This window comes from Oreochromis niloticus, linkage group LG14 (assembly GCF_001858045.2).
Source record: "Oreochromis niloticus isolate F11D_XX linkage group LG14, O_niloticus_UMD_NMBU, whole genome shotgun sequence".
In the NCBI taxonomy this organism is placed as follows: Eukaryota; Metazoa; Chordata; class Actinopteri; order Cichliformes; family Cichlidae; genus Oreochromis; species Oreochromis niloticus.
The window spans coordinates 8,385,856-8,399,623 of NC_031979.2; the positions used below are offsets into that span (position 1 = coordinate 8,385,856).

The 13,768-nt window shown below is 39.4% G+C and overlaps 2 protein-coding genes across 3 annotated transcripts; both read right to left on the reverse strand.

The window, feature by feature from the left end:
- Positions 1-285: 285 nt before the first annotated feature.
- sirt2 (sirtuin 2 (silent mating type information regulation 2, homolog) 2 (S. cerevisiae)) lies at positions 286-7,552 on the reverse strand. Of its 2 annotated transcripts, XM_003449264.5 has the most exons (16): positions 7,206-7,373; positions 7,003-7,049; positions 6,754-6,802; positions 6,303-6,413; positions 6,139-6,180; positions 5,859-5,965; positions 5,255-5,311; positions 5,075-5,143; positions 4,871-5,000; positions 4,719-4,778; positions 4,570-4,625; positions 4,381-4,457; positions 4,147-4,198; positions 4,002-4,069; positions 2,865-2,931; positions 286-1,277 (listed from the first exon to the last, which is right to left on the reverse strand). In XM_003449264.5, exons 1-16 carry the CDS (start codon positions 7,219-7,221, stop codon positions 1,137-1,139), a joined length of 1,149 nt encoding a protein of 382 aa, XP_003449312.1. In that variant the 5' UTR covers positions 7,222-7,373; the 3' UTR covers positions 286-1,136. The 2 variants fall into 2 exon arrangements, with proteins under 2 accessions (XP_003449312.1, XP_005454348.1); XM_005454291.4 differs by lacking the exons at positions 7,003-7,049; positions 7,206-7,373 and adding an exon at positions 7,401-7,552.
- A 1,887-nt stretch (positions 7,553-9,439) lies between these two features.
- Positions 9,440-12,960, reverse strand: dmac2 (distal membrane arm assembly component 2). Its single transcript, XM_003449265.5, has 6 exons — positions 12,811-12,960; positions 12,242-12,432; positions 12,054-12,134; positions 10,607-10,746; positions 10,347-10,509; positions 9,440-10,245 (listed from the first exon to the last, which is right to left on the reverse strand). Exons 1-6 carry the CDS (start codon positions 12,826-12,828, stop codon positions 10,074-10,076), a joined length of 765 nt encoding a protein of 254 aa, XP_003449313.1. The 5' UTR covers positions 12,829-12,960; the 3' UTR covers positions 9,440-10,073.
- Between the last annotated feature and the right edge of the window lie 808 nt (positions 12,961-13,768).

The following is a 13,768-nucleotide window of genomic DNA, read 5'->3' on the forward strand; positions in this document are numbered from 1 at the left end:
TAATTCTGCCACAGTAACGATTTAGGAATCACAGTAACTCAGGTAAGAAGTATACAAAGCAGTGTTGCCGAGGTGAGGTGATGGTGTGTAAAAGTCACCAAGACCCAACATCTGCAGAACCCCCCTCTGGCTTTAATGTCAGCAGGAGCATCATGGCAGTGGTTTCCATGGCTGAGCAGCGCCTGTAGGTGTGTTGTGCATGTGGTCCTATACCTTGTCCATGTAGCATACATAACCACAGTTTAACCAACTCCTCTCTGAAAGACTTAACAGAAGTGAAAGTGATCAGCTTTGAAAAGGTAAAATTTATTGCAGGGGGTTGCACTGGTTCCTGTAACATTGTACAGATGTTAATGTTACTGCATCCACCCAAGTATTTTTAAACCCACAAATCAATTCATTATCTCACAAGTTTACAATAAAACCAGATCTTCTCCTGCCCCCCATGCCCCAAAATTAACTTAGGTTTAGACTTTCTTTTGCATTTTTTTTTTTTACAATGCTTTTTTTAACATCATTAAAAAGAAATTAAACATGAGAGGAACATGAAAAACACGGTAAACTACAAAATGAGACATTTTAGAAGAGCCATGTGCCCAACTGCGGTCACCTATCAGGAAGTTAATTTTGTTAGTGGGAAAGTTATCAGCACAGCAGGTTTTTGCTTGAGGGAAGCAACACAGCACCTAAAATAGCCCGCTTATCTTCACAGAAAAGATAATTTTTGAAAAAACAAAATATCAAATGTTCAATCGCTGGTTTGCATATTCGTCTGAGCCACTGTGAAGTGCAATGGTGCCTGTTTTAGAGACATTAACCACAACGCACATAGGCACGCCATGTGCTGCTGCAATATAGATAAATGAACAATAGGGTCTGTTGCAACATAAAATCTGCCGGTCCACAGAGAAAGCGCTAAACAGTTTAGACTGATTTTAAAAAAAAAAAAAAAAGCTGAAAAGCTGAAAAAAAAAAAGTGCAAATGACTGATAAAAACAGATGTGTAAAACACCGAGGTGTCAGAAAGTCCACCACAGCCTCGCTTCCAGGTAACACCCCCCCCGAGTAGTATCATGATGTCACTTCTTGGGTCGACTTCAATCTGTGACATCACCACAGCAGGTGGTTTTTATTGGTTACTCCTCAGCTTTGGGTTCTGGTGGCGCTGATGCAGAGCTCGCCTTGGCTGTAGCTCCTTTGTTTTCACTGGCCTTCTCTTTTGCATCCTGACTGTCGATCTTGGTGTGCTCCTTCTTCACCAGCTCTTCCAGCTCTTCCTGGAGAGACGTAACGAACAATCAAGAGCTTTAACGCAGCTGAGGCACTGAGATATGGAGCCCAAAGTGGTGCCAACAAGAAAAGCTACAAGACAAACAGCTCAAGCTTTTTCTGTTTGTTTGTTTTTTGTTTTGTACTGCGACACCCCTTCCATCAGGAAAACCGCAACTTCACGCCAATCTAAAAAAGGCTACCTTGACACTAGGATGTTTTTACTGCTCAAAAACAAACAAATAAAATAAATAAGAGCAGTTAAAAATCTTTAGACACATTGATGATTTTGTTTAGGAAATCATCAACACGTTGAGGGCTGCATAATTGCACCAAAAATCTAAAGTTCAAAATTTAAATAAGATCAACTCAGTAATGTTTATGGCCTCCACATGCATGTACTCTACCCACAACATTCTAAAGGCCTCATGAGATGGTGAATGACGTCCAACAGGGTCTCCTGCTGCTGTTTGGCTGCTTCAGATACACCGATATAGGATGTCCCAGAGGTTCTCAGTTGGACTCAGTTTTGGGGCATGTGAGGACCAGTTAATGCCATCAGTGCCAGCATCATCCAGGAACAGCCTACCCACTCTGGCTACATGAGCACGGCTACTGTCCTACACCAGGAGGAAAACAAAATCTGCTTGGCTGGCATAATGAAACTTTCATCTCAGTACCTAAGAGTAGTAAGCACTGTTGGCTAGCACTCTCTATGGATATGCCTCCACAGAACATCATTGATCCTCTGCCAAGCTGGTCGTATCACATATCATTCACCACAACGTCTCCAGACTCTTTCATGCCTGTCACATGTGCTCCGTCTGATCCTGCTCTCATCTGCAAGGAAAATGGGTCACCACTAATATAAGACATCCCAGAGGTTCTCAACTGGCAGGTCTGGAGTGACAGACCCACCACTTCCTCTCTTGCAAAGGTTAATCGAGCTGCATGGTGCTGCAGTATCAGCAAAGGTCCCACTGAAGGACATGAGGCCCTCGTGCTACCCTAACGTAGTCTGATTCTGACAGTTGTGTTAAATATGTATGAGTATGCACTCCTGTTCCTCCTCCCACAAAGAAGCAGACACTGACCCTCCTGCTAGGCTGGCTTCTACTGCCCTGTGCTGGGAGGCACAGCAAACATCTGTGTGACAGCACTTATGGCTGTGCCTATGAGCTGGACTATCTGTACAATCTGAATTGACTGTAGGCACACTGTCATCCTAACAGCAGTGACAAGGACACCAGCAAAATGCAGAACTAGATCAAAAAAAGTCAGCAGCAGAAAAAAAAAAAGGGTGAGAAATGGTCCACACGCAAACACTTTTTTTAGTGGTTGTCTTGTTGCCACCTCTACAGTACGACTGTTGTCACTCTCATGAATCCATTTCACCAAAGCAGGTGAAATGGATTCACAGTGGTTTCTGCTTCCCTGCTTCCCAATCAGACAGACTGATACCCTGAAGTTATACTTTGATGATCAAGTGTTCCCATCACTTCCTGAGCAGTGTTTATTTGTTTTAACCTTACACATAATAGGCGTAAAAACATTTAACATAGGACAGCATCCTTGGAAGGAGACATGTAACTTACCTTCCATCCCAGAAGATCAGCTAGAGCCAAACATCCATCATCACATGTACTAATGTGAGCGACATCTCTGGAGAGAGAGGAAAATAAACAGAAACGTGTTAGCGCAAAAGAACTTTTTATTTCACTGACAACACCAGCACCTCTTATCTTTTACACTATAAACTGAGCTGCAGATAAGGCAGCAATGGACACCTTACTGAAGAAAGCAGTTTAAAAATAACCATCATTAAACTCACTGCTATCACTAGAGCTTTCTTGGTGATTTAAGGCAGCGATCCCCAACCCCCGGGCCACGGACCGATACCAGTCCGTGAGTCGTTTGGCACCGGGCCGCAAGAGTTGAGGCTCGGGTGTGAAATTTAGGGTTTTCAGGGTTTTTATCGTTAACTCGGTTTCCCTGGGTCTTTTCCCGTGTTGTAGTCATGTGTCTTATTTTGAAAGAAATATTTACACGTTACCATAGCGACCAGAAAGCGTTAAGGGGCTCTCTCAATGTTGTTGGGCATTTCAGGAGGACGCTGCTAAAAAAAGTTACAAAATACCACAGTTTTTATCTTGGTCATATCATTTTATTTTGGTGTATTTATCCGCAACACCTTAAAGGCCGGTCCATGAAAATATTGCCTGACATTAAACTGGTCCGTGGTGCAAAAAAGGTTGGGGACCGCTGATTTAAGGGAATCTGATAACTTTCTATGACTTTTCAGTTTCATAGAAACTTTTTAACAAGTCAGATACTAAACAGCGTAATTATAAATTAGTTCAATCATTAATGTAGTAAGTAGCATGAAACAAATGTATATTCAAAATATCTACCAATTCCATTCAGGACTTCATTAAAGATAAGTCTTTGGTGCCCTCTGGTTGTAAAACGGTGGACTGCATGATGTGTGTTCATTATTCTGTGCACCAGTCTGAACTTACAGCATACATTTCACAGAAAAATAACTAAATCGTAAAACAAAAAACATTTTCCTGAGTAGCTGTTAAACTGTATTTGACTATATTGTGCAGCATAATGTAAAGGTACAGCTGCAGTACACTGCAGTCATTAAGATCTTTTGTTTATATTAGTTTGTAGTAAACGGCAAAGGCAGAGTAAAGCTATGGAGAGGAGTAGCTGTGTCTCAGTATCACCTGTAAGCCTTGTCTGAGTCAAAGTCCATCCCTTCTCCGAAACCAAACAAACCCATCATGGGATTAACCTGCACAGAGACGCACATCAACACAAGCCTGCACAAAGAATCCAAGAAAGAAGGAAAAGGAAGTGGTGAGTGCTAACCTGCCCTGCTTTCTCCATGTTAATGAGCAGTCTGGGGCAACTTTTTGAAACCCTGAATGAAAAAGAAACACACAAAATAAAGTTTTCACCAGAGCAATCTACATGAAATTATAAAATGTGGTTGAGTGCAAAAGCTCTCAAACAAAATCTCCTGCAGGACTGTGGTCTACTACCAGATGATTACTGCAGCGGTCTCTGTGCTCAGACAGGAATGTGAAAGTTGAGCTGCAGTACCTGCTGACTAGACTCGCAAATGGTTGGACCTGAAGGGACGTCCCCATAACGATGAGAAGGTCGCAACGAGGAAAATCCTGAAAGGTTTAACAAAAAAAAAAAACAAATAGTATTTACTGTTACAAAGTAGCTGCATCACATCCTCTCAAAATATGTCAGCACGTTCACAAACCACTGGTGTCCACTCACCATCTTCATTGAAGTGAAGAATCTGGCAGGTAGGTTCTCTCCAAAGAAGACAATATCTGTGCAAGAAAAAGCAGAAGAGAAAGACTTTCTAAAAGTCATGGTTGAAACTAAAACATTACTAACATTTAAACAAATGAACATCTACTGACCTGGTTTAACCAAACTGCTGCACTTGTCACATTTGGGAATGTCGTCAGAAAAGATTTTCTCTACAAGACAGCAGGAGAAGATTAAAATTCCAAGTGTCTCTTAATCAGACTAAATCAACAATTTAAAGCAAAAAAACCCCAAAACACCACACCTTTCATCCACTCCAGGCTGTACTCCTTCCGGCAGCAGAAGCTGACACAGTGTGACGTGTAGAACGTCCCGTGAGCTTCGATTAGGTCATCTCCTTCGAGCCCGGCTACTCGCTCCAGCGTGTCGATATTCTGAACGAACACAGGCAGTAATGTAAATGCAGCAATAGTGACTTCATTTGTGAAATGCGAAGTGTTCCTCCTACCTGTGTGTAGCAGCGTCTCAGGATGCCTTTGTCTTTCAACATCTTCATGAAATAGTGACAGATTGTTGGCTAAACACAAGCAAAAGTCCAACATGAGAGAATGAACACACTGTGAGGCCGTTTGTAGTTTTCTATATAACAACACATGTGACAAATAATCAGCAAGCGTGTGTTTTGTACCTTAAACTGTCCTGGGTAAAGCTCCCTTGCCAAGGCAAAGAATGGCTCTGGATGTTTCTGAGATACGAGACGGTGAAAGAGATCATTTTTTTCTAAAATAACAATTTCAAAAAAGTCACAAGACGACTTTAGAGGCGTTAAAGACAAAGCCTTGAAGTTGATCTTTTATGTGTTTACTTATTTAAGCCTGTTACAATGGTGTTCATATTAAACATGGCCAAAGCTAAAGACAGAGGCAGCCAATCACAAGAAACATGGTTTAAAGGGAGGGCAAAGAAAGCTACAAGAGATATGTTTCAGATAGTGGATGATCTGAGGGGCTTATTTTGAACTGTGAATCATGGGAACCTACTCTAGTAGAGTCCGAGAATAAAAAATTGAGCTGAAAATGAACATAAAAAAAGTACAAGTTAAAATTGTAGTTCTTTGACTGAAATATGAGTTATGGTTTAATGTGTTGAATGCGAGGCTGACAGTAATTAATATATTGTTTTTTGTGTCAATATTAGCAAATGCAAAGTTGTTTAAGAAGCGAGTAGTAAATGGGAAAAGTTTTATAGATACTATCATCCCTCAAGCATGTCCAAAACAATCTCTCACAAACCTTAAAGTAATCTATCTGGAAAATAGCCTCTGGGTAAGGCAAGTTGTATTTTTGCAGGTTTGCGTACAGGCCAGTTCCTGGAGAGCGAAAATCTGGGATTCCAGCAGCTGTAGAGAGAAATGATGTTCAGTTACTCATTAACAATAATAATGATTATTATAATATAATAATAATAATAATCATAATCATAATGATTATTATAATAATCATTATTAATAAAAGAGATGATCTTTAAGCAATTTAAGTGCTTATTCTGTGATATAAAAGCAGAGATACTCACATGTGGATATTCCTGCTCCAACCATGCAGATGATGTTTTTACCTGCATGAAAGCAGAGAAGCTTGCCGCTCAATCAATAATAACTGCATTGTGGAAACAGGCTCGTAAGAGGTAAATCGATCCACTCCGGTGGAGGGGCAGAGTGGAGGCGGGCAAAGACTCACATTTGCCGCTGTTTATGTATCGTGCCACTCCATCCAGAGTCAGCTCATCTAGGACTTTCTCAGCTGAACCGAGGCCCAGCGCGCTGGAGAAGAGGTTGCGCAGGAAGTCCACTGATGGGAACACAGGGAAAATCAGATAAAGGCAGAAATCAATACATTCAGTCAAGAGGCAGCTCCTAGTCTGATAAAACATGGCTCAGCACAGCCACTGCATTAGCAGGAAAATGCAGAGAACACTGACACTTAGTTTAGTCACAAGTAGTAAAGTATATCTTGGGATTTAGCTACTAAGAAAAAGTACATTTATACTGCTGGGTTGGCACAATGGTCAAGCTAACAGCAGAAATATATTCAACAGAGAACCAGTCCGATCACTGGATGTAAGCAGTAAAGTAAGAGTGAAGTGGAAAATACAGAACGTTATAAATCCCGTGTCTGTATGTTCACGTACTGTCTGTGTCTCCTGCAGCCTCGTCTTCACTGCTGTCGTCGGATTGTTCCTGCATAGGAAACAATACTAACATTTACAAGCATATCACATTTATCTACACTGCACTGAAATATTGCCTAACAGCTTTATCACCTCTTCCCGTTTCAGACACTGACAAATGAGGGTTTTGTTTGGATTATGGCAATCTGACGGACATTAACCACACCTCGCTGCTAGCATTCACTGCTACACACACACTACTATTCTCACCTCTGGTTCGGGAGTGACCTCCTCCTCTTTTTCTGATTTAGGAAGTTCTACAAATGTAAAAAATAAAACGGCACGTCAAACTCACCGCACAGTTTCACGTAAAACTAATGCACCTAGCTTTGAAGCTAGCTACACTAGCACGCAGAAACAGCGATACATTCTCGAAGTTTAACCGAAATTTAACTATCATACATCCGTCCTACCTGACGAATCAGACATTTATCCGTCTGCTGAGGCTCTTACACCACACGGGTTCTGATGACAATCGATTTAAATGCCGAATTTTAAGAACTTATGAGAGGTATCTAACACACAGCTAGCTGTTCTGTTGTTGTCCGTCACAAACGCGGTCCGTGTTTACTCTTGTGTTCAGCTTCACAAGAAAAGTCTGTTCCTACCTTCAGTTCGGAACTTTCGATAAGAATATTTGAATCCAGATACTCCGAAACACTGCTCGGTGGTGTGGTTCAAACCAAAGCACCCAAATCATGTGGCCAAGGCTAATTTAGAGTTTGATGTGTTTCACCCAAGTTTCGACAGGTGGGTAGTGCTATGCCATTGATGAAACACCAAGTAAAGACAGGGCCAGTATTGCCCATACCAAAACCGATACTGACACTTTTACCCCATAAAGGCAGCTTATGTAGCGGGAACAGTGTGTTATGACTTACGAGATGAATCATAATCAATTTCGAAATTCTGAACACATTTTAATGACCAATAATTCACAGTAATTTATACTTTCCACATTAATTAGTGAACACAACAAAACACACCTTTCAACTTTAAATTTTGGAACAGTTTTGTTAATGTAAATGTGGAAAGTACTTTGGATCAACTTCTGTTGTTTAAATGTGTTATAGACTATAAAAAAATGTTTATTTTTTAATAATAATAATAATAATAAAAAAAGATGTCACAGTCAACACATAAAAGTTCATTTTGATGTATTCTTCTTCACTTCCAAAAACGCAGTGGACTACATACTGAACTTTGAGGACAGAAACAAAGTATCAATCCTGCCATGCTAGCATCGATCCAATGCCAATACCAGCATTGGTATATATGGAAAGTTCTTAACTGCTGCTTCTTGGTTTCAACCCTAAAAGAACTTTAAAATTAATTTATATTATTATACAATTATTATGTTTTTGAATAAAAAATTTGCCCCCAGGTAAACAACAACAACAACAACAATAATAATAATAATAATAATACATTTTGATCATTATTTGCAGTCTATACCACAAAATACTTTTATTTCCATATTCCTTGGGTGTCATTTCTAGTTTCTCATCTCAGATGTCAGGCTGACAGATCACATGCTCCTTTTTCTTTCATATCAGATAAACCTTTTTCTTTTCTTTTTCTTTTTCTTCTTAATTCACAATGAGTGTGATCTCCACCAGAGCATTTGTTTGAAATTTTTTTATTATTATTATTTAAATTTTTAATGGTCACCGTTCAACTGGTCACTCCGATGGAAGCACGAACAGACATCCCTTACTTATCAGTGAATCTGATTTACTAACATACGATTTAAGGTCAGAAAACTGGCCATAAATGTGACAACTACGTTGCTCGCAAACTCAAACAATCCTCAGGGTAAGGACCTTTCCACCCACAAATTAGTAAATGAGGACCATTTCAGCTGTCTCTTATTTATTTTCATTTCCCATGAAATAATTAGCTGCATTCATTGATGCTTCATTCTACCACAGATGAATCATGTTCCACAAAATCCACTGGTTTACACTGAGCTTACCTGCAAAGTGGACGACATTCAAATCCTCCCAACCTGTGTGGATATTACAATAAACACAGCAGCCTTTTCTCCATATATTTTATTTTATAAATTAATTTGTTAGTTTTGGTGTTGTTTTTCAATATATGTGATGACCGGAAAAAAGTGGCCAGTAGGTGTCAGTAGGAGGAGGCGGGTGTCAGATTGGTTCAAAACCTCATTTTAATTCTCGCACAACTGCTTCCAGCGTTTCAGTCTCTCACAAAGCCTCGCTGTGCCCATCACTACAGCTGATCCCATTACTTGATATTATAATAAATATCACCAAAAACGCATGTAGTCAGGGAACTGTTACTTAACTTTTGAACTTATTATACATTTTGTACTTTAATAAAGCTTCCAGTACTATCTAACATAACAAAATAAATGCTACCAAATGACTTGAGATGATATATTTACATACAAAAGTAGCAGCAGTTTCTTCACCCACATTCACTCTTCTCTCATAGGTGTCTTCATCAGTCCATTGACACTGCTGCAGAACAAGGCTCACACTGGATTATGGGCTTTAGTTTCCTCACATAAGCTCCTGCATTGCAGATTATAAATACATACAGACATGCTGTGATGTGTGACGACGTCGCTTGCGCTATCTTTAAAACATGTGACAAGAATTCACGAGTAAAGCTAACAATAATTGTCATACTCTTTATTCTTTGTCAGTCTTTATTATATTTACACTTATATTTACATTCAGCAACAATTGAGACAGAAATGGTTTAGGTGGCATATAGATTTACATCACATATGTGTACATACCTATAAACTGATTCTGGTTTAAAGTAACCCAGTTTGTTGGGTTTGTGATCGTTTAATCACATTTGACTTCATAAACTATTAGTCTGATATTGAGGTCAAAGTGACAATCATGGTGACAATGTTGGCCCGAACAGCAGATCTGCAACCATCTGGCATCCAGTTGCGTGAGAAAAATTAGCATTCCCTGACCAGTTGCAAATGGTTGCTGGAGGTTGATGGCAGACACTGAGAAAAATGATTGCCAAAATCCCAGTCATGCAGGCCTAAAGACCAGTCAGTGACCCCCGGCAGCCACCTGTTTCTAAGGAAAAATGTGTATTCTGGGATTAGTGAACTGCTGCATAAGTCAGACATATTGGCGCTGCTAATTTTGTCTCGCTGTTGTATCCGCTGCCCGTCTCCATGCTGCATTTCTCTGATGTCTCACAGGCTGTATCGAGTGAGATGGCACATGAACAGACAGAAGAGATTGCCTGTTTCCTCTCTGATTTCCATCCCAATCCAGATGCTACCTCTGTCTTTGCATTTGCTCCTCTTCTTCTTCTTCCAACGTCCTCAGATTGTGGTCGTAGCCATTAGCTGTGATCTGGCACTGTGGTAGCATTTCCTCCAGCAGGATGATGACCAGGCCGGGATTTGAAATCCCAGGTAGGGATGAGACATTCAGATGCTTCAGTCCCCTGCAGCAGGCACAGACAGTAAAAGAAATAAAGAAGTACTTATTATAACAACTATCACTGGTGATATTAACTAGTATTTTGATGCATTTTGGCTCATTTACTTGAGATTCCTGAGCGCAGCCAGGCCGCCTGTGGTGATGCGTGGACAATGTGAGATGTCTAGCTCTTCCAGAGAGTCCTGGAACATATGGAGCCTAGCCAGGAACCAGTCGTCCACTTCAGGACAGCCTTTTAATTTTAGAGTCCGCAAAGATCGCTGCCTCTCTGTGGTGACATAAATCAGATCAGAAACTAGACTTGCTTGCTGAATATCAAAGAAATTAATCATCAGCAAGGGAAAAATTAAGTTTGAGCTCAGTACCCAGATTTTCCAGTCCTGTGTAGTTAATGATGGTATAGCTCATGTCTGCTTCTTCTATAGGTGTGTTTTTGTGATTTAAGAAGTCCCAGCTGAATTTGCCCCTCTGGTTTGTACGAAACCACTCGGACTGGCCGACATACCTGAGAATCATGGATCACAGCAGCACAAAGACAAGAGCTTAACTCAAACACTTATATATACACTACATATATATATATATATATATATTATATATATATATATATATATATATATATACACATATACATACATACATATATATATATATTATATATATATATATATATATATACATATATATTATATATATATATACACATATACATACATACATATATATATATATATATATATATATATATATAATATATATATATATATATATACATATATATATATATATATATATATATATACACATATACATACATACATATATATATATATATACATACATATATATATATATATACATATACACATATACATACATATATATATATATATACACATATACACATATATATATATATATATACATATACACATATACATACATATACATATATATATATATATATATATATATATATATATATATATACATATGTGTATATATATATATGTGTATATATATATATATATATATAAAACAATCCCCCAAACAGCAATAGCAACAGAAAAGAAAAAACTAAAAAGTATCCAACTCTAGTGCTTTTGTCATGAGACTCTTCTGCTCATCATCTTTATTCTTCAGCACAGCCTGAACTCTCTTGGTCAAGCTTTCTTCAGGAATAGTTCTCCAGGCTTCTTAAACTACATTAAAAGTTCTTCTTTTGATGTTTTGCATTTTGTTCTGTTCTTTGTCTCATTGATCTGCTTAATTAATGTTGAGGTCTGGGGTCTGGGGACGCCAATCCATAACACATAATACATAATCCATAATCAGTGTTTCACTGTGAGTTTTTACTGCATTGCCAGTGTTTTGGGATCATTCCTATGCTGAAAAATGAAGCTGTTCCCAATCAGACACTTTCAACATGTATTGCATGTTGGATCAAAATCTGATGCAGCCCATCAGCTTTGACCCAACACCACTGGGAATGCAGCCACAAACCATGACAGAGCTTCCACCATGTTTCACAGTTGGCTATAAACACTCGCTGTGATCCCCATCTCCCGATTTGTACATATCTATAATAATTTGAACCACAAATTTCGAATTTGGATTGATTACTCCATAAGAGCTATTAGCACTGATTTTCAGGCCAGCTGTGTAATTTGGCATATCTGAATCTTTTCTCTTTTTTTCCCCTCAATAAACTGTTTCTGTGAAGGAAGTGTTTTGATGGGCATTTGGTGGGTAGTTATTAAATATGTAAACAATCGTTTTATAGCTACATGGACAAGGGAACAAGGCACTTACCTAAATCCTCCCTTCAGACTCAAGATGTAATACGCTGATGCTATGTCTGGCCCATAAAACCTCTGTGTGTAGCTATAGTAGCTGGAAGAAAGTAAAAGTAGCAGAAAAGTCAGCGATTTTCACCAAACAACAGAGAGCAGCAGGAACAGATGCATCATCATGTTAAAAACTCCCAAAATGAGTCCTACACATTTTTCTTTTGAAGCTGGCTCCTTTTTGCCTGAGACCTCCACCTGAGGAGCATCTCTACATCATAGAAACGCTGGGTGAGGAACAGGAGGAGTCTCCTGTGCAGAGGAGGAGGAGATGCTGAGCTGGTGCTCCACTGTCGCCTAGCAACAACGTGGAGAACTGACCGCTGGCAACATCTGTGTAGATACTGTGCACAGAGACAGGAAATGGGATGGAGGATATGAACAGTGACTACTGTCAATTTAAACCTAAGTAGAGAATCAATGACAGCACATGTCTGTTAACTGTGTGGTTTTTGTTTTTCATTCAGTCACGGAGATTTTGCCATAATTACGTATAAATGTTAGAGTTAGGTTATATAAAAACGTATGTCTCTCACACACATTCAACCACAGGTCTTTTCTAACATTAGCTAACGTTACTCTTATCGTATTTATATGGTTCAGCTACCTTGCAAAATCCTAATAACACCATGCGCTTTAAACCTGCCGGCCTTGCCTTACGTACAACATGTAATTTAGTCAGCTTAACGCAGTAATAAGTCGAAATTTGAAGGGTAACTTACTGTCAAGGGGGCCGACATGTTGACGCCGCTTTACAGAAAGTCGGAAAGGACAAACCTGACGCTTCCGCTTCTTGCTGGTTTCAGGTTGTTGTTGTTTTTTGTGTCCACCGCCAGGTGTCGCTCAATCCACGTGTCCAGTCCAGGCTAGAAGCCCCTGAGCGGAGTTCTTCCCTCATAAAGTCCAGACGGACTTTACAACTAGGTAAATCGTGAGGCAGTGAGAAAACACGTGGTGTAACAAGCATTCAATGTTTTTGATTACCAAATGTATATTCATGACACTGTTATGAAAAGAGTACAATTTCAATTTTATTTATATAGTGCTAAATAACAAAAGTGCCTTAAAGCACTTTGTACTGCAAGGCCCTACAAAAATACAGAGAAAACCCCAACAGTTTAAATGACCCCCTATGAGCAAGCACTTGGCAACAGTGGAAAGGAAAAACTCTCCTTTAACAGGAAGAAACCACCGGCAGAACCAGGCTCAGAGAGGGGTAGCCATCTGCTGAGACCGGTTGGGGGTGAGTTGAGAGAAGCAGGACAAAGAGATGCTGTGGAAGAGAGCCAGAGCTTAATAATAACTAATGATTAAATGATTGCTGTTTCAGCATGTAGTGAGTGAAAAAGAAACAGGGCATCATGGAAAATCCCCAGCAACCTAGGCTTCAGGGTCACATGACCCAGCCCTAACTAACTATCTGCTTTATCAAAAAGCAGATAGTTAGTAGTAAAATAGCAGCTCTCAGACTGCTAGTTTACTTCCTTAAAAAGGAAGTAAACTAGCAGTCTGAGAGCAAAGTACATTGTGGTGATATGTTAATCTACAGTTAAAATTAAACAAACTCAGTGTAATTGGAGCATTGTTAAGTATTATTGTTAAGTATTATTATTTATTTTACTGCTGTAGGTATGCAAGGGGGTCAAAAGTGTCATTGTCCACCCTGTGCCAGGTGCTGCA

Coding starts and splice junctions, on each gene's coding strand:
- sirt2 (XM_003449264.5), bottom strand. Junction 6,803..7,002: donor AGGTCACTCCCGAACCAGAG/GTGAGAATAGTA, acceptor TTTCCTATGCAG/GAACAATCCGACGACAGCAG. Junction 1,278..2,864: donor CTGATCTTCTGGGATGGAAG/GTAAGTTACATG, acceptor ACGTCTCTCCAG/GAAGAGCTGGAAGAGCTGGT.
- dmac2 (XM_003449265.5), bottom strand. Junction 12,135..12,241: donor CAGCTTCAAAAGAAAAATGT/GTAGGACTCATT, acceptor ACTTTCTTCCAG/CTACTATAGCTACACACAGA. Junction 10,510..10,606: donor CACAGGACTGGAAAATCTGG/GTACTGAGCTCA, acceptor ATGTCACCACAG/AGAGGCAGCGATCTTTGCGG.